Below are 19,444 nucleotides of genomic sequence, written 5' to 3' on the forward strand. Positions count from 1 at the left end.
ATTAAGTTTGCTGTACAGTTTGCATTTATTTCAATATCATCCATGGACAACAACTTATTAATATGGCTGCCTTTACGATAAAATATTAAGGTATATCAATCCTGAATGAGGATGGGCTGAAAATTACAATTAATGTTATACCAAGAGGAATATATCGATTTACATTGCCTTTGTCATAAGATAGGTAAAAATTCAATATCACTATCATATATGTTACATTTAAATATTTGGTGGTAACCATATGTATTTGTAAAAAACTATAAATTATAATTATTTTTCCTCTCAAATAATAATCCGATTTTCTTTTCCTTTAAAAACCGTGTACGATTTTACCGAAATAAAAAATAATAATATGTACGTCACATGTAATGAATTTGAAAATACTTACAAAAATAATCCGATTTTTACTTGTAATTCCTCAATATAAACCAGTAATTAGAGGAATTTTGGCCAAAATCAGCATGGTATGAATGGCTTTTAATTTATTGTTTTATCATATGTCTTTATGTCTTTGTGTAACTATATTTCTTCATTTCTCAAACTAGGAGAATGCACACGCACAACTGAATAGAATAAAAATCGATTCAAGGAAGTTTTGATTTTCCCTTCAAAATTAATTTAAATTAGCTTACGATTCTAGTGTTACTTATAGAACAAACATGGCAGTTTAAAACTTGACATCAATTTTCGTAAATCTCTGTAATTCGTTCCCAGTTTCGACAAAACAGTAAGCATAGTTTAAACCCTAGTGCTTCAGTTGTTCATTTTACATTAAATGTCAATAGTAATCAGCACTGTTAATGCAGTGAATTTAATATTTTTAATTTCTTCCCCTCTTTTTCCATTCTTTTTTCTTTCCTTCTTCATATTAAGCTGGCTGTTACATCATCTACCCCTATAAATGTTAAACGAATTTTGATTGTTGCGTGGCACCGACGCTTCGTGTGATTGGTAGATAATTAAGACGTAGGAGGAAAACGCTTCACTTGGCGCAGTTCTGCTCAGGATTTGTCATCGTTTGGAAGGGCAGTTGCAGTCGTCCGTTTTGTGCAAGGTAAATTTGCCTTTCCGCTGGCTCCTTTCTACATGTGCGAGTGATAATTGTGTTTTACATATGCAGATGTATGTACTGGGTATCGAAAATTCGACTTTTAATGGTGACATTTGTATATTTGGGACTTCGAAGAGGTTGTGGCTCGAATACGTTAGCGAAGGCAACACAAATTAGTTCCATTGATTATTCACAAGTGATTCGTGTAATTTTTTTTCGCTAAGAAACTTTTTAAAAATTCAGTCGTTAACGCCATACCCGAAAGTTGCCTTGAGTGGTTCTCAGTTCGAATCCTGGCCTGGGTGTTCTTTCGCCGGTTTCACCACTCATCCTCATCGTCGCGATTAGCCAATGGGGAAGGAGAGGATGTGCAAAATGATATGAAGTATGGAAGGGAAGGACTGTAGTCAGTTGTTGATAGTTTGTTTCTGTTCATAGTTTGTTTAATTTCAGTGCTTCTTTCCGGAACGTGTAATGCTAATAATGGAAAATAGATGAAATTTTAAGACATGGGAGCTCGAAGCTCTTCAGACGTGATCACGTGGTTGGCTTGACACGATATCTCAACGTAGGTTCATTGGTTTGGAAGGAGGGGTGATAGTTGGGTCCACGATCCGAATTAAGCAAAACCAAATATTTAGTTTCCATTGCGAAATTATCGCTGACATAATTGAAGATAAATTAAACCTGTTCTTGCGTGAATTCTGTGCTATTCAGACCTAGTAATGACATTGGGAGGTTTCTAAAAAAAATTACACAGACCTTCACAAGCTTTTTGATTTTTATTGAGAGGGAGGTATCGCTGGTTTCGTGTTGCGGAAAATTGAGAATAGCTTTCGTGCATGTAGTTGAGATTTTAAACGTAAAATAGCGAGGCAAAAGTGGAATTATAGTTTTTGTTATCAGCTGCGCTTAAACTTCGCTCCTGCCTTCGAAGTCTCATGTTAACAATTTTAAACTTCGTTACGATTTTAATTGCTACGTGTTTGTCAAGTTGCGTGTGTGGTAGACTGCTTTAGTGTAACTCAGGATTATTTTTATTATTTATATTATTGCTTTTGAAAAAAAATATGTTAAATACAGTACGTGCTGTCCCAGCCTCTGTATTTTACCTGTTGAATCTGGGATTGATCTGAACGTAAACAGCGTTTTTGGGCCAAGCTGTTGCTACTTCCGCGTTTGCCGAAAGTTGGCCGGGCTGCGAATAAGCTACGCGAGAACGTACAGATTTATGCATAGCAAACAAACCACTCATGAAAACGGTGCCTACAAAACGAGCTTTAATAACACATAAAAAAGTGAGAATGAAACCACAGTGCAAAAACACACGCGCAAGAGCTGCTTCTCTGCTTTTTCGCTGTCCAGCAGACGACACTTCTGAGCGCGGGAAAGGCAACAACAGGTGGCAACAGGGTTGGAATCTTTAATCTTTGGTTGCCGTGCAAAGGAGATATTATCGGAAGGCGATTCTCTTTGGGCGATAATGTAGGAGGAAAGAGTAAATAGAAGAGCGCGACAGCGATTCTACTGCACAGTGTTGCAAACCAGCGGGAGGGATTTTCCTGCGTGTCGTGGAGCGCGAAGGGGGACAACGGCATTGATTTGCTTTAGTGATGGGTCATGACAGTTCCTTTTCGGGAGGCAGTTCACCGGAGCTCGCTCACCGAAAGGAGTCGTTCACCAGGAGTCGTTCAAAGGAACGACGAGGCCACGGAGCATGCTCTCGGACGAGGCAGTTCCTTTTAGAAAGGCAGTTCATTGGAGCTTGCTCATTGAAAGAGTCGTTCACAGGAGCTACCATACCAACACAGCTCCAAGTTGATTTCGTTGGGCGGGGGAGGGACTGGAAAGAATTAGAGGGGAGGAATCCGCCTTCGCGCGTAGTGTGAAAAGGGGGGGCGAAAGCGGTGTTGCCAAACGTCTGAGAGTCTGATTTTTTTTTTGTCCAGTCTTACAGGACATCTTTTCCTGTCAACATGCACCCTTCGCTCGCTCGCATTTCAGGCAGAGGCAAGGAGGCGGAGACCCACGCTTTCGCTTGCTACCCCTAGGCAACCGGCTTCGCCGTGCTTGGCCTTTTTGGGTGGGAGTGGATTCTCTCGAAGGAAGGGGGGGACGATGAGCTGAAAACTCGGAATTATTGCGGAGGGTTAGAATTCTTTCTAGGGGTATTGTGGAGACTGTTCGTATGAACATCTCACTGCAATCAAGGTTTAGGGTCCAGTTACTTGTCGTGGCATATTTCGTTTTGCTCGCCAGTTAAAATTGCACGTCGAGTTCCGATTACTCAATATTATCCATCCTTTATAGTTTATATTAATTTCATTGTTGTCTACACAGCGATATCAAATAGTGAATTATATATTGATTGGAAGTGAACGAACATTGTGTGTTTTACTGATATCCTCACAAGAGTATCTACAGAATGTTTAGTAAGATCCCGAAATTTTCGTTGAATTCAGAATTTATGTAATATTGAATGAGTGATTGGGTCGAGGGGGACTCATGGGGCTGCAGTTCCCTCCCGAAATTTTGAGAAATTCAAAAGTTTCAACTAAAAGTATTTTTTAAAAAAATCAGGAAAACCAAATTGGTAACTGAAGAACCTCTTAAATCAACCTCTCAACACTTTTACCCGTGGTATCAGTATCGGAAGATATCGGCACCTGTAACGCCCTTCTAATAAGTATCATATATTGAGATTGAAATGAAATTATAATGTGTAAAATGTACAAATTTTAGGTTAAAATTTATTTTCTAGGGTGGCCGTAGCCCCTCCCCAACTTTCCAAACGTTCATACAATTAAATGGATACACGGTGAAACAAACACCCATAAGAGAATGAAAGAAAGGACGCTAAACCTTTGACTACGAAGAATAGCATTCATTGTATTTTTCAAGCTCTCTCCGCCTCCCGACCCCACTTTTACTTTACGGTAATGTAACAGCACGGAAACTGAATGTTGTCGTAAGTTTGATATAATGATGTTCTAATCTGTCATTCCTTCTACAGTTCCTTGCAATGCGAGTTGCGAAAACATGCCAGAAAAAGGGTTAAAGGTGAATTACTTGCTCATCCCTCTCTCATTGTTGAGCTACTGCAGCATTGCTGTTGTAAACAGAGTTGCACGCATAACTAAGCGGAAAACCGCCACTATCAACAACCAGCAACAAAAGACGGGACCTCGCTCGCTCTCTCTCTTTCTCTCCCCCTCTCGCGCAGGTTCGTAGGAGTGAGTCATCGACTGGGAACCATTGGCTGCATACAAGCAAAGCTCACGACTCCTGAGGAACTACCACTTGTCATGGCAGTTCCTTTTCGGGAGGCAGTTCACCGGAGCGCGCTCACTCAAGCAGCCATTCAAAGGAACGATCAACTCCTCTCGATGTTGGTTTCGTGCAGCTGAAGTGAGGGGGGTGGGGGAGGACTTGCTGGAGTTAGCTTGAGTGAAAAGAATTAGGAGAGAGGGAACTCCGCCTACTACTCCACCTACCACAAGAAAACCAGAGCACGTACACAGCAGAAACAAAACAAAACACAGTCGCTCTCTCTCTCGCAGTCATGAGTCATCGACGGAGCTGGAACTGCAGGAGCGGTTGACAACGTACACTCAAAGCTCACGACTCCGAGGAACGACCACAGAGGAACTGCTCGTTCACTCCGAAGGAGCGAGAAGTTCACAGTTCCCAAGAGGGAGTCGTTCAAAAGGAACGACTCGTTCACGAACGACCCATCACTAATTTGCTTGCATTAGGGGTGTAAGGGGTGCTCCTTCCACGTAGTACACCCTGGACTGCAGACTAACGAGGCTCTGGCGAGTATAATTTTGTTTGTGTTGTCCTGTCTTTTGTCCTTATTTGTGCTGAGTGCTCCTTTACAGCCTCAGCTTTTAACGAAAGTCAGAAGATTTTATTTAATATTTTATGATTTTACTTATGCAACGTTAGAGTTGTTCTGTGTAACGATAAGGGGCTGGACCGTATAATGTGACGGGTGCAAAATAGCCTTAGTGCTGACGCACCCAAAATTTTAAACTCAAATTCAAATTCAAAAATTTGCTTGCAATACGCGTAATTAGTTAAATTCATCACAAATATCGATGCATGCACATGTGTTTTACATTTGTACATTAAAATGTCAATACTTTCTCTTCTAATTAGAAAGTAAGACATCTTTCCGTGTTCATAAGATTTCTACATGAGCAGACCACTGTTTGCGCCGCGATTTCTCAAGAAGCGGATATCGACTAAACACGATGCACACATGTATCGACAGAATAAACATCAATCTACTCAATTCATATTTTTTGTCCACCAATTTGCTTGAACCCACAATCTTCAGATCACAGAAAACTTTTTCGAAATGCAGACCAATGTTCGCGCCGCGACTTCTCAAGAAGCGAATGGCGACTCAACACGGTACACAAAGATAACATTTTGGGTCCTTTTTGTGGCTGTACAGACTGTAACCGCTATAAGCTAGAGAATTACTATATTTTGTAAATTTTATGAAACATGCTCTGACATCCTGGTGAGTTCGAGAATTTAAAACGTCTATGGATGTAGTTCTGGCGTTCGGTACACAAGGGTCCTCCCTCGAATTTTCAGGAAATTGTTATCTTGTCGTAAAGATCTACTGTTTTAAAGGCAATAGTGTTATGAAATGTTACGTTTTTCTCATTGTAATACATTAAATTTTGAAGCAATTTCTGCGTAATTTCATTCATTGTCAGTAAGTTCCATCAAGAAAAATGAAAAGGAAAAAGTTTGAATCAGATTACTTTTTGCCTCTTAGACACAAGTGAGAAACATTTGTTCTTTGTAGTAAAAATGTAGAAACATTTGGTTATATGCAGGATGAGGGAGTTGAAGGTGCTCCTATGCCACATCCTACTTTTGATTAGTGTCTCTTTGCATGAAGTAGAGTCAAAAAACGAATTTTGCAAAAATTTGTAGTTTCTAAATAATGCCTGAATTGGAGGTAACATGATCACATGTTGGTAGATACTGCCCTTTGTGTTATGCTTTTAACTGCATGCAGTTGTTGGTTTGACTTCTGAAATTTAATTATGGTACCAGTTTCGTATGGACACAACACCTCTCACTCGTACTTACGTATTCTGCATTGCGAAAGATTCTTCAAGGTAGAATTATGCTTTTTTCACGAAAATAATTTAAATTTTTCACATTATGAGTAATTATTGTTCTTCCTTTTTTTGCTTGTGTAACATACAATATGACGGGCACAGCTTGACTAGCGTTGTGGGTATGCAGTGTTCCCAACCTTCTTAACTGAAAAATGCCCCATAAACCATTAACAGTAAGGTTCGGTTAGGCAAAGAGTTAAAATTTGGGGTCATAGTAATATCAGTAAAGTATATTTCGTTTTTACGTCTTCTTGCGAAACAATGTCATGGTTGGAAACACTGACAGGGGGTTACATCCGGTTCACATAGAGGAAGGAGATGAAAGCAATGGCAATTGTGCATCGGAGAGATATTTCTCTTGAAAAATACATGAATTCCCGGTGAAATTTATTCAAAGATGAAAGAAAATACCGGCACGAACTTTGAAAATGCTACAGAAACTCATTTCCGTAGAAATATGTTGTGCCCATACAAAACTGTTACCTTTAATTATTTGTCACAATTCTGAGTTTTAAACTTAAGGAACTTGATAAGTGAAAGATTCAAGGAGGACACAGTATTTTCTCATGTGTTCCCTGCACAATTTAATGAATCAGTGATTTTACTTTTGTTGTAATTGTTCATGTGTTTGATTGAAGCCAACTTCCGTTTGCTGGATGCTAATCTTGTCATTACACATACATCTGGTCCATGTCATATAATTCCACATATGGATGTGCTACGTAAGCATGAAGACTACTTGGTGCAATTTGTACATATTTATAGTATGCGACAAGGTAAAATAAAAATTGAATGAAAGTGAAAAGTTTTATCTTATAAATTCTCTGAATCTATATCTTATGAGACATCCTCGGTATCCGTTCACTCTGCGAATTCATCTTAATTAAAACTTCATGGACACGCAGATGACTTTGTGTAGTACTGCCATTACAAACAATGTCATCTTATTGCAACTAGTCCAAAGATAAACAGAAGCAGAAGTGGATTTGAATTTTTCTGGTGTGTCTTTATTTTAGGTGTTTTATAATACAGAGCATTCCCTGACATTCACTACGAGACTGTGCGGCAAGCTGCCTGGCATCAGCGCTTGTCTTTCCCGGTGAACAGGTCAGCGACAGTCGCTAGAGTCTGCTATTAAAATTACAGTTTTCATATTGTGTACTAACCTTGACTACAGAAGGTGTTGAAAATGATGTCCCTCTGCTGCAACACATTCCTGGCATCTCCGAAGGAAATTGCCATTTACACGTGCAAGTTCGTCTACTGTAATTCTCCCGATTTTTCATACAATACTCTCTTTTAACTCACGGATGGTGTGCGGATTGTCTTTGTATACTTTATTTCCCAATTTTTCTTTCCACTTTTATTCAGAACTGACCCTGTTACTCTTAAAGTTTTTTACGAGTTTTAATATAAGCGACTGTCGCGGACCCGTTCACCGGGAAAGACAAGCGCTGATGCCGGGCCGCTTACCGCCGAGTCTCCTAGCGAATGTCAGGGAATGCTCTGTATGTTTTGTAGAGAGGGAACAGATCAATTGGTGTCAACTGATTTCAGCATAAAAATGTATCATTTGATAAATTTACTAATGGCCTTCCTGGTAGTTGTTTTAAGTCCACTTTATGCACAAAGAAGCTAATCGGGACTGGACCTCCAGTTTAAAGTGGAATCAAGACCACTGTCCAATGTGCCTCCTCCAGGTATCAGACCCGAGACTCCTTTAATTCCAAAGTGACAACACTACCACTACGCCATCAGGGAAGCCCCTGTTTCCAGTAGTGTAGTGGCTAATGCTGTCACCTTGATGTCAAGGGTTCAAACCTCAGTGGAGTCACAGTGTATATTGTTTCAGATTCCACTTTAAACTGTAGCTCTAGTTTTGATTGTCTTATCTGAGCATAAAGTGGATTGACCTACTTTTTCATAAGATTTCTGATTCTGTAACATTTTGCAAAATTATGACATTTTCCTAGTGTTTTTATGTATTTTGTCCTGGTTTTGTACAGACATCTTTTTCTAAGACTAAGTACATGGTTACATACATTAAATAGGGATGTGAATAAACCATTCCAGTTTTTAATGTCAAAGTTGCGTTGTTTTATTGAATCAGTGGATTATTGGTTACCTAGCTGTAAACTTTATACTAGTCTGTTTTCATGAAAATTTTTGAACATTCCAGGCTGTATCTGAATTCTGGTACAAAGAGCTAATTTGGTAACCTTTTTTTAGGTTGAGTCTTGGAAAACTCGTAATTGCTTGTCATCATGGCTGATCAGCCACGTGCAAGAGCAAGAGGCCGTGTTCGATCATCCCAGTCACAGCAGGATGTCAGGCGACCAGGTCAAGCTCCTGCAACACAACAGGTATTGTTATTATGTTATATTTTATTACATTTCTCATTTACTTGTATTTTATCATGTTTGATATGTGTACTTAACCCCCGTTTTAGATGGGATCGAGAGTGCAACATTTTTATTACATTTTTATTATTTGCTATTTGTATTTAATCATATGCTTATTTTTCTGTTTGAATATATGTCTAAAGAAATTAGTATCAATAATAAATGCTGATTTGTCTGTGACCTATTTTGAGGGAATGAGCATATGTTGCATTTTAAAATTATTTAATCACATGCTTATTTGCTCAATAAATATGAAGATATGCATATTTGCAATAACTTCCTGCATTTTTCATTGTCTTTTGGATGGGATATGGGGCAGAACATGCAACATTCATTATATTTATTGTAGTTCCTTTTTGTATTTTTTTTCCTTGAAATATTTAGTTTTCATGTAGCATAGACGTAGCTGACCTGGGCTATTTTTCATGTGGCACCCTGTATTTGTTCTCATATATTTTATTAATTTGATTTAATTACATGCTTATTTATGGTTTTCAAGTATATCTCAAGAAATGAATACGTATAATTGCAGCTGATTTTTCTGTAACATTTTGGAGGGCATGGGCAGAATATATATATAATCAAAAGATCATTCAATTTTTGAAAATATGTCTTTTGAAAGTTATATGCGCAATAACTATACTATTTATTTTTCGTATTTTGGAGTATATCACACACTTTCTATATTGTTTCGCTTATACGGTAATCTAATTCAACATACATTATTCACAATCTAATAAACATGCATTATTTGTAGTATCTGCTGACCTACCTATATTTTTATGGAATTTTATTACCTGCAAAGTTACTTTTTGACATTTTTATATATATAAAGAAAAACATATAATAACTGTGGATTTTCTTTGACATTTTTGCAGAGCATAGATTATTCTGTTTGATTGCACATGTTTTGACAATTTGAAATTATTTTATATTATGTGATGATTTCTTTTGTTGAATAGTTTTGGCATAGGGATGCATTTATTAGTTTTACATTTTAATCATTTTATGTGTATTTCATTTTTCGTATTTAGTTGTTTTTTAATTACATGTCTATATATTTTTAAAATATATCTATATCAATGATATAGATATGTGACTCAGTTGTTAGCATATGCAGATGATGTAGACTTACTGGGGGATGATGTGAATACAATTAAGAATAATGCTAAAATATTTTTCAAAACTGCTAAAGAGATAGGTTTGGAAGTTAACAAAGAGAAAACTAAATATATGCTTACAGGCCGAAACCAAGTGTTAGGTAATAATCAAAATCTAATTATTGATAACAACTCGTTTGAACCAGTTTCCAAATTCAAATACTTAGGAGTAATATTAACAAATGAAAATTATATTAAAGAGGAAATAAAAAGTAGGCTTAATTCAGGAAATGCATGTTACTACTTTCTTCATAAACTTTTGTCTTCTCGTTTAATATCTAAGAAACTAAAAGTTAAAATATACAAAACCGTAATTTTGCCTGTAGTATTATATGGGTGTGAAACTTGGTCCCTTACATTGAAAGAGGAACATAAATTGAGAGTATTTGAAAATAGGATCCTTAGGAAAATATTTGGACCTAAAAGGGATGAGGAGACAGGTGAGTGGAGAAGGCTACATAATTTGTATTCACGTCCAGACATTATTAGATAATTAAATCAAGAAGACTTAGGTGGGCAGGCCATGTGGCACGAATGGGAGAGGAAAGAGGAGTTTACAGGATTCTTGTTGGGAAACCTGATGGTAAGAGACCTGTAGGAAGGCCAAGACGAAGATGGAGGGACAACGTCGAGATGGACCTAAGGGAAATCGGTAGGGATGGAAAAGAGTATATAGATCTTGCTCAAGATAGGGACAGATGGAAGGCCTGTGTTGCTGCAGCCATGAACCTTCGGGTTTAAGAAGGCTAGAGAGTTAGTTAGTTAGTTATCTATATCAATGAATACATACAATAACTGCTGATTTAGGGCCTCCCAGTAGCTGCATTGACTTGTAATCAAGGGGTCACGGGTTTGATAACTGGTGGAGGCACACAGTGGTTCGAATCCCACCGTAAACTGTAGGTCCAGTCCCGATAAGCCTTAATGTGCATAAAGTGGACTTAAAACACCAACTCAGTCAATCAATCAATTACTGCTGATTTATCCATTTTCTTCATTCGAACTTATAGATATTGTGTATAATATTATAATTTGTACCTGATTGTTGTTAACTGTATTTCTTCTTCATTGAATGTGGGCATTATATGAGATATGTGAGATATATAAAAATAGAAGAGTAATTAATGTTCATTGTGCTACTTCTTACTTGGTAATTTTTGTTTTTGGTTACATTGATTTCATGCTACTTACATTAAATTTTAAGAGAGATAGAGAGCTGTGTGATGTATATTGTTGACGATTAGAAATTCTTCTGCATCCTTATTTTCTCTTTAAGGCATCTGGACAGCGGGTGCCAAGAGAAGAAGCTGGTGAGCCTCATGCCACGGCTGCAATGGAGAAAATGAGTCTGCGTAAGTGTTATAAATCCCATTGTCCTTCTTATGCATGGTTTTTACATGTCCGAGATGCAAGTGTGAAGAAGTTGTTCTTCTTTCCTGCATTCTTAATATTGGCAACACTCAGTACTCACTGTAGCCAGTGGCGTAGCATGGACATTTCGGGTGGGAACGCCAAGTCCGAAGGAAGAGTTGGCCCTTTCTTGCTTAATAATTTACTTATGGTATTAGTCGCCACGGGTATTATTTGCCTGAAGTAAGCTGGGTTTTCAATAAAACATCATCATTGCATGTTTTAGCTAGAAAATTAGATGCCTCACTATGCCACAGATGTTTTGAACTCTGGTGTTCTATACCTTTTTTTATATCTTTCTGCATGATGCAGAAACCTACCTGAATCACAAGCGGCTCTGCACAACAGCAGACGTCATTGTTGTAGGCGATCCAACTACTGATTGATTTGGTTTATTTTACTTCGCTTTTCTACCACTTTTGGTTAATTGCGAATCTGAATATGAGTGATGATATTGATGAAGGGACACTGACAAAGAACACCCGTGCTCACGCTGGGATTCGAACCAGGGACCTCTGTCGTCTTGGCGCACTGTGAAAAGCAGAGTGGATGATCCAAATATCGTACACTCTACTGACGTAACAGTGCCGATTAGTAATTCAGACCACTGTTTATTACATCTTGAGAATGCTGATAAACATTTTAAAATAATTTTCTCCAGAGACCATTCGATGTTAAGAGTTTTCAAATGAATGCTAAACATTTCCATTCACACAATGTTAAGTAGTTAGATAATAACGAAAAAGTACAATAAGAAAATAATAGTTTTGCGGGTTAAGTGGTAGAGCAGCCACAGGCTGAATTTCTATCACGAGGACTTCACCAACTTATTTGACAAAAACTGTGTTGATCTTTTAGTTTCTAATACACATCGCTGTTCGTGCGATAAATTATACAATACAGTGGCCATTAAGGAGCAGTATATTTGAGATTGGTAAAGTTACGTCAGTCAATATTGCGTGTTGTAGCATCACACAGCACGAGTTGCATGAGCGCGAAGAGCGAAGAACCGGGTAGGAATTCTGCCGCTGTGGTCTGCTTCAGAAGGCAGGAAGGGTCACATGAACCAATTACGGTAGACCTCTCTGCTCCGTACCGTACGCTGGCGTACGAGAGAGCATTTACGCGCGTGCTGTAGAAATCGAAGCTTTCCCTCCAGAAAGGCAGCAAGGAATATAGGAGTCCTGTACGCCGAACCTGCTCGGCGTCCGGCCTGGAAAGGCATTGAAAAGAGATGCTAGAACGAGTGTTGATAGTGGAGCGTTGCAAGCGGATCGCGAAAAATAGCCATTATAATGCCATGAAGGTCAAACATATATGAAATTAGTTACGTTTTACTTTATAATCGCAGCATTTAAGTATTTTTGAAATTTTAAATCTGGGAACGCCGGGCGTACTATAACGCTACGCCACTGACTGTAGCTTCCCTTGCTCGTATCTACACTGTGCTTTGCTTCACTCTTTTCTTTCCCTGAAAATGTTTACCTACATTGCTTGCTTCATGTTAGTCTTTTGTTTGTTCCCTTTATGGCACAGCACCCCTAATTCTGCAATCATATCTCAGCTTTTGGCAAGAAGGAAACAGTAAAGATGCATACTTTGCGTTAGCTGTTCCACACCCACAAATATTATTTTGGAATATTCTGCACCCTGTGAATACGAACATTTTTATTCATAAATCAGGGTGACTACTCACCAGGAATTCTGCATGAATTATTGACGGGAATATGCATGAATTTTTCTCCGTGAAAAATAGCAACTTTTATTAATCCAAATCCCATTGTATTTATACATATTTATTAATGCCCTGAAGCAAGTTTTTCACAGTTTGTCCTCCAGAATTTTTATTTTGAACTTCCCAACCACTGTCATCCATGTTGGGAGATGACCACATTTTTAGTTTCTTGAGATGAGATGAGTTCTATCTAACTTTAGGATATCTTTCAGTACTTCCATACCATTGTAATGTATTTTGGGGGCCTCCCCGATGGCGCAGTGGTAGCGTCGTTGCCTTGTAATCAAGGGGTACCGGGTTCGATACCCGGTGGAGGAACAAGTGGTTCGGATCCCACTTTAAACTGTAGGTCCAGTCCCGATTAGCCTTACTGTGCATAAAGTGGACTTAAAACACCAAATCAACAATCAACAGTAATGTATTTTGTGTTTGTTTCATGTAGGTTGCCCAGTAAACTTAGAGTAAAATTTGTTAATTTTGTTATCTTTATGAATATAAATGTGTAATTATGTGTCATAGCTTTGTAAAGGATATGTGTAAATATTTATTTTACAAAGGGAAAAACTAGGCCTGATCTGATTCCACTTTAAAGTGATGTCAGCACTTAGTGCAGCACTTAGTGATTCCCACTGATAAGTACAGTGGAACCTCGATTTTTGTTTTTCAGGGGGATTCCCACTGATAAGTACAGTGATTTTTGTTTTTCAGGGGACCAAGCTGGAAAAACTTAAAATGTGGAAAAATGTAATATCGAGGAACATTTTATAACATTTGGCTATGTTGAGACCATCAGGATTGCATGTATAATGAACAGGAACATAAAATCGGGGTTGCACTGACGGCCAATTAAACTGCATCAGTCTACAGGAATTTTTCTTTAAAATATTTGATGAATTACACAAGAAATACAAGCTGGAATATAATAAAATGTTTTAATTATTTAAATATTTGTTTCATTAAATTATGAAATTCCGTTTTTCCACACAATATTGGTAGAAAATTTTAATAATAAATAGATTTATGCATAATTTACAGGATATTTGAGGAAACTCACAGCCTTTTTGCTGAATTTCTTGTTGCAGGTGATGCAGGTCCTTCTGGTGCTGCAGCGACATCCACAGGAGCAGTGCCACGAACACCTTTGAAGAGAGAGGTCTTGATGGTGCAGACAAAACCGAGCCAGATGTTGACAAAGAAGGGTAATTTTTTTTATTCATCTTTATTTTTCATTCTGCATGATTTACTGCATTAACTTATTAAGCAAATGTGGTACTCTCGGTGGCCAAATGCTATATCACAACTGATGGTTCCAGGCAGGGTAGAAAAAAACAGAGCAACCAGTGTCCATTTCACCTGAAAATTTTTACCTGGTGTCTAAATTTTCAAATTTAGTTCTAAAAATATTTTTTTTATATTTCGAGTTTGCGTTTGGAATTTTTTTAAAAAATAACGAGTACAGTATTTGATTTGGTTTACTTTGCTTTGTTTTTTGCCACTTTTGACTAATCTCGATGATGAGGATGAGTGATGACAAGATGAAATTGATGAAGGGACACTCATGCTCAGGCTGGGTTTTGACCTCAGGACCCTGACAGAGTACAGTATATGTTTTTGTTTGTGTTTTTCCTGTATTTTGGTGGAAAATCAAATGCACGCACATTATGCAATTTCGTAAGGATGATTGAGAGCTGACTGATGTGCTCTTTCAATAAGTGTCTCGTAAGGTCTCATTTCAAATGTGTAGCTTTACCTCAGTTTGATTCATGTTTTTTCTCAGCATGTACTTGAATGGAAGCTTGGGCATGGGTGTTCCTTTGTGACTATCTCATTAGTTGTCATCCTCATTGTTTCAATTAGCATATGCAGGCAGATAAGCTATTTTAGAGAAGTAAAATTGCTTTTGAAATGGTATTTACTCGCCCTGAGTTGATTTTATTCAGGGACCAATTGAGAGGAACTTGTATACAGGAGGCATGTGGAATCAGTGTGTTTTCTTCATGAATATGAAAACATTTGTGGTAGAAACATAATTTGCAACATGTGTAGAAAGACCTTGAAAAATCATTCTGAGGTGGAATTGAGGGTGTTTTCTGAATGGGTATTCCATAACTTCATGGCACTGGCAGCTTAGCTTCTATCAATCATCAAATAAAACTTGAAGCTAAACATTCCATTTGACGGTGTGATGCGGCAAACACAGTGAAAAAACTTGGATGATTTGTTCATATCTTTATTTATTATATTTTTGACTCAAGTGGTTTTTGCCTTAGGAAAAGAGACTGTATGTTTAGGCATTTATTTTACGAAACCAACATTTGAATTGGTAAAATTATGAACAATTTGCCAATACTAATACTGTATACCTGCTCGAAGTGTTATCAGTAAGGCTCGGAAGTTGAGGAAAAATCCTTTTTTTTCCCCTAGTGACCAAAGATGAGGCCCAACATAATATATGTTCATTTCGGGTCATTGTAGGCCAGAAAAAGGTGGATTTTATTTGTCCTATTTTTCCTTTTTCGGCTTATTGGACCTTTTTTAGCCTTTTTTTAGGTCTTAATGGCTTTTTTTTTTTTGCAACTTCACCTTCTTTCGACTATGTTTTTACTGCCCATTCACACTTCGAATCGTCATCAGTTCATCACCTCTTAAACATCCTTTCTGCAGTAAGGAAATAAAAAAAGAGAGAAATATATTTGGTTAGGCCAAATATGATTCTTCAAATATGATTTTCACATTATGTTAATCTAAAAAATATATAATGTCTTGAAAGAAGATGCATTTCATTCATATATTTTTCTCGCACTGTGTGTTCCAAACCACCAGAATTTTGTATTTTTTATTCATCAAATGTGTAGCCTAATTAAAACTGAAGCTATTAATTAATTTGGATCACATTTAAACATCCTTTTTTCCATTTTTAGGTCCTTTTTTGATATTGTTAGGTATTTTTATAGGTCTTTTTTTTGGCAATTTATAGGTCTTCAACTTCCGACCCCTAGTTATCAGTAATGGCTTATATTGTTGATTAGCCAGAAATTTTACTTACCTGCTATCTCTGTAATTTAAGGCTAACTGCCACATTTGGTGACATCCTCACGTGCTGCTGGGAGAGAATTTCGCTTGAGCGCCAAACAGTTTGTGCGGACGATGCAAGATAGTGTACAAAATTTAGAGTTTCTTCGCTCGAACAGTCAAAACAAGCGGTATACACTTGAAGCCTGGTAGTGCACATATAACCGTAATTTGTCTGTGGTAGTGGGACCTCAAATAATGTGAACATAGTCATCATTTCAATATTAAAATGTAGTTTAGTCTATCTTACCAATACACAGTGATATGAAAACAAAATAGATGATTATGGACTGAAACTACCAAGGTGGATATTTTACACATATGTCCCTACGATTATTGTCACATTAAGATGATATTGGAATGTATACGCTCGAGGGAGGGTGGACTAGTTTGGATGGAATCTCTTGCATCATCTAAGATTTGATATGAGCGACCGCAATCTCTGTATATTTACTCCAATTTTTTTTATTATATGCCGGATGTGTAAATTTTAATACTATGTACAATATAACTTCGATTTCCCCAAATACATGCTAACAGAATCATGTATTGCTTTTTTCAGGATCTTCAGGCCATCCTGTCACATTGACTGCTAACTACTTCAAGCTCCTCACCCACACCAACTGGTGCCTGTACCAGTACAGAGTCGACTTTGCACCAGAGGAAGACCGAACAGCAGTCAAGCGAGCTCTGTTGAAGGAGCACAGACAGAGCATTGGAGGAGGCTACATTTTTGATGGAACAGTGATGTTCACCTCTCACAGAATCAAGCCGGATGTAAGTATTTTCTTAATTTATACCTGGAAGGCCAAACTGTACTTTTGCACCCATTTTTAAGTTAAATATATGTGATGCTTTTACTATTATAAATAAATGAGCTGTGATTTTGTGAAGATCTTCAAAGCATGTACCATATTCTCTGATTATTGTTTTGCTTCCATTAAAAAACTTGCAAATAAAGCTTGTATATAAGTTACAAAATGCCATTTTCGCGATAGTCTAAATCCCCTGGAAAATATTCAAAATGCATAATTTTCTTTATTTTTGTGGCAGCATTGTGGGAAGACATGAATTTTGTAATAATTGTAATTATATTTCTTATGTGATATTAACCTTTTGATGCCCAAGCCCTTTTTCAATAGTAAGCCTCGGTTGCCCAAGCCGATTTTGAGCAAAATGCAGAGTTTCAATTAAATGAGTGTAGTTCGGAAGCTAATTGCCCTAGAGAGATGAGTGATATACTGTTGTACGCGGAATGAACCAGAGATTCAGACTATATGAATTTTTTGCAAATTCGGCATATATGTGGCGGGGGGAGGGGGCTAACTCTCAAAACGACCTTGACACAGCGTCTCGATCAAGACGCTTGGGCAATTGAGGGTTATTTTGGGTATCTCGATCGAGATGCTTGGGCACCTAAAGGTTAAAACAAAACTTGGGTAGCTGGATATAATACAGTTCAAATGGGAAACTCATATATTTAATAGGGCTGAGCCGATACCAATCCCACTGACCTGGTAATTGTAAACAATCTGGAAAAGTGAAGTAATTTTGAAAATATATCCTAACACCTCAAAAACTTGGGGATAATCAGATGTTTTTTGCACTTGCCAGGATTTGGGAATGAAAAAAAATTACGTTACGTTAGTTTATGTTTTTTAATAAAATAAATTACTGCCTTGGTCAGCATATTTTAGTTTTTCAAAAAAAATCCACTCTTTTTTTTAACCAGTATCTTGTTGGGAGATAACATATGTAAAATATTTTTATAGTCTGTTATTGTTAATTTATTTTAACAGGATGGCCTTTAGCCGCCGGAGCTTTTGCGCACCTGTATTCTCATTCACGCCAGCTCATTTTCAAGCACACGCTTTTCAAACTTGCCGCGAAGTACAAAAAAAATTGTAACTCAAGAACTAATTGTCGTAGACACATGAAATTGCTTTTGTTTTCTTTCTAAAGGAGAGGACTTTGAGCGGAGGTAAAATTTATACATTGTGCATCCCAATAATTAGTATTAAGCAAAGATGAAAAGAACAAAGTTGAATTGTGCTCCCCTCAATAGATCGAAGTGAATGAAAAAATGTAGTATGTAGCGGTGGTACATTCCTACAATCGTGTAAGGTTTCGTTGAAATCAGACTGATACTTCTTGAGTAAGAAAAATAATAACCTTATATAAAGTGGCAGTGTTGCCAGCTTCGGGACAATGTCCAGAATTTCACTTGTAAAGTGGGAATCATAGAACTTAAGACCTTCTGTAAACAAAAGCATGTCTACCTTAACAGTGTTGCCAACTTATGAAAACAAAATACCCCACATAGCCGTAAGGTTCAAAGATATACCATTTGTCAAACGATGCGGAATAAGCAGTGTTTCACTGATGACCTGTTAGGAGTTAAAAATGTACTTATGTAAAAAATGAAAAATCAAAATGTACATCTTCTCTGGTGGCCGACTTTCGGACTCGCCATCGAAGTTCCCTGGTTCGAATCCCGGCATGGGTGTTATTTGTGAGTGCCTCTTCATCAATTTCATTTGACGATCACTCATCCTCATCGTCGGTATTAGCCAAAAATTGAAGAAAAGCGACGCTAAATAACAAAAATCAAATACAAAATACAACTAATGACAAATGTGCATGTCACAACGTGGACGATCTACATCTCAAAGCCACACGTTACAGTATCTTCCAGAGTGTACCTCATCCAAAAACACACTCGTATGTCCTTTCCTTGTCACCCCGTTCGAAAATGCTGATTTATGCAGCAAAAACACCAAGGGAAACTAAATGGCAACTTAGTGAAGCATTGTCCCTGGCAAAAAAAAAAAAAAAAGTGGGGAAAGAAGACGATAAGATACACAAATATTTTGAGGCAGTCACATTTTCTTGTACCCTACATACAAAATAAGATGCACATTCTGGGGTGAATTCTTGAATACTGTCACTTTTTTCTCTCCCTTGTTGAGAGGTGTTCCTTTTAATTCAATCTCCTTCACCCTGCAAAAGGATTCCGGAGTGTGAACACCTCTGTGTCCCTTCCCCTTCCCACCCACATCATCATCCTCGCTGACAATGTGAAATCACACTATCATGCTGACATTCGACATATCACTTCCGTTTTTGTACTTAGTGAGAAGTATTGAGGTTGGCAACAGCCTAATAACTAATTTCTTCCGCAGCATGTAGTCCGTTTTATAAAAGTACGCTAATGCAAGAAAAATGTGTAAATTACATAGGATATACATTTTAAAATATATTTTCATTTAAGGTTTCTCTTTATAATAATAATAATACATGATGATCGTATAAATTACAACCGATCACGTGAGCAGCAAGAAAATAGCGCCAGTTTCAAACATGCTGACTTCCATGCATGCAGGAAGGTCTCCGTGTTCTCAGAGTTTCTTTTGGATATACAGCCATTTGAAAAGTGGCGAGCAGCAGGTTGATCTTAATGTGTATAG

The 19,444-nt window shown here is 37.5% G+C and overlaps 1 protein-coding gene across 1 annotated transcript in view; it reads left to right on the forward strand.

Annotated features, from left to right (window-relative positions):
- The first annotated feature begins 975 nt into the window (after nucleotides 1-975).
- LOC145988551 (piwi-like protein Siwi) overlaps nucleotides 976-19,444 on the forward strand; it is a 53,016-nt gene continuing 34,547 nt past the window's right edge. The window contains exons 1-5 of the mRNA XM_083123484.1: nucleotides 976-1,054; nucleotides 8,428-8,561; nucleotides 11,037-11,112; nucleotides 13,988-14,104; nucleotides 16,540-16,754. Of these exons, the coding sequence (XP_082979610.1) occupies nucleotides 8,463-8,561; nucleotides 11,037-11,112; nucleotides 13,988-14,104; nucleotides 16,540-16,754 (507 nt within the window). The 5' untranslated portion in view covers nucleotides 976-1,054; nucleotides 8,428-8,462. The remainder of the gene's footprint in view (nucleotides 1,055-8,427; nucleotides 8,562-11,036; nucleotides 11,113-13,987; nucleotides 14,105-16,539; nucleotides 16,755-19,444) is intronic.

This window comes from Lepisma saccharinum, chromosome 6 (genome assembly GCF_977018435.1).
Source record: "Lepisma saccharinum chromosome 6, izLepSacc3.1, whole genome shotgun sequence".
In the NCBI taxonomy this organism is placed as follows: Eukaryota; Metazoa; Arthropoda; class Insecta; order Zygentoma; family Lepismatidae; genus Lepisma; species Lepisma saccharinum.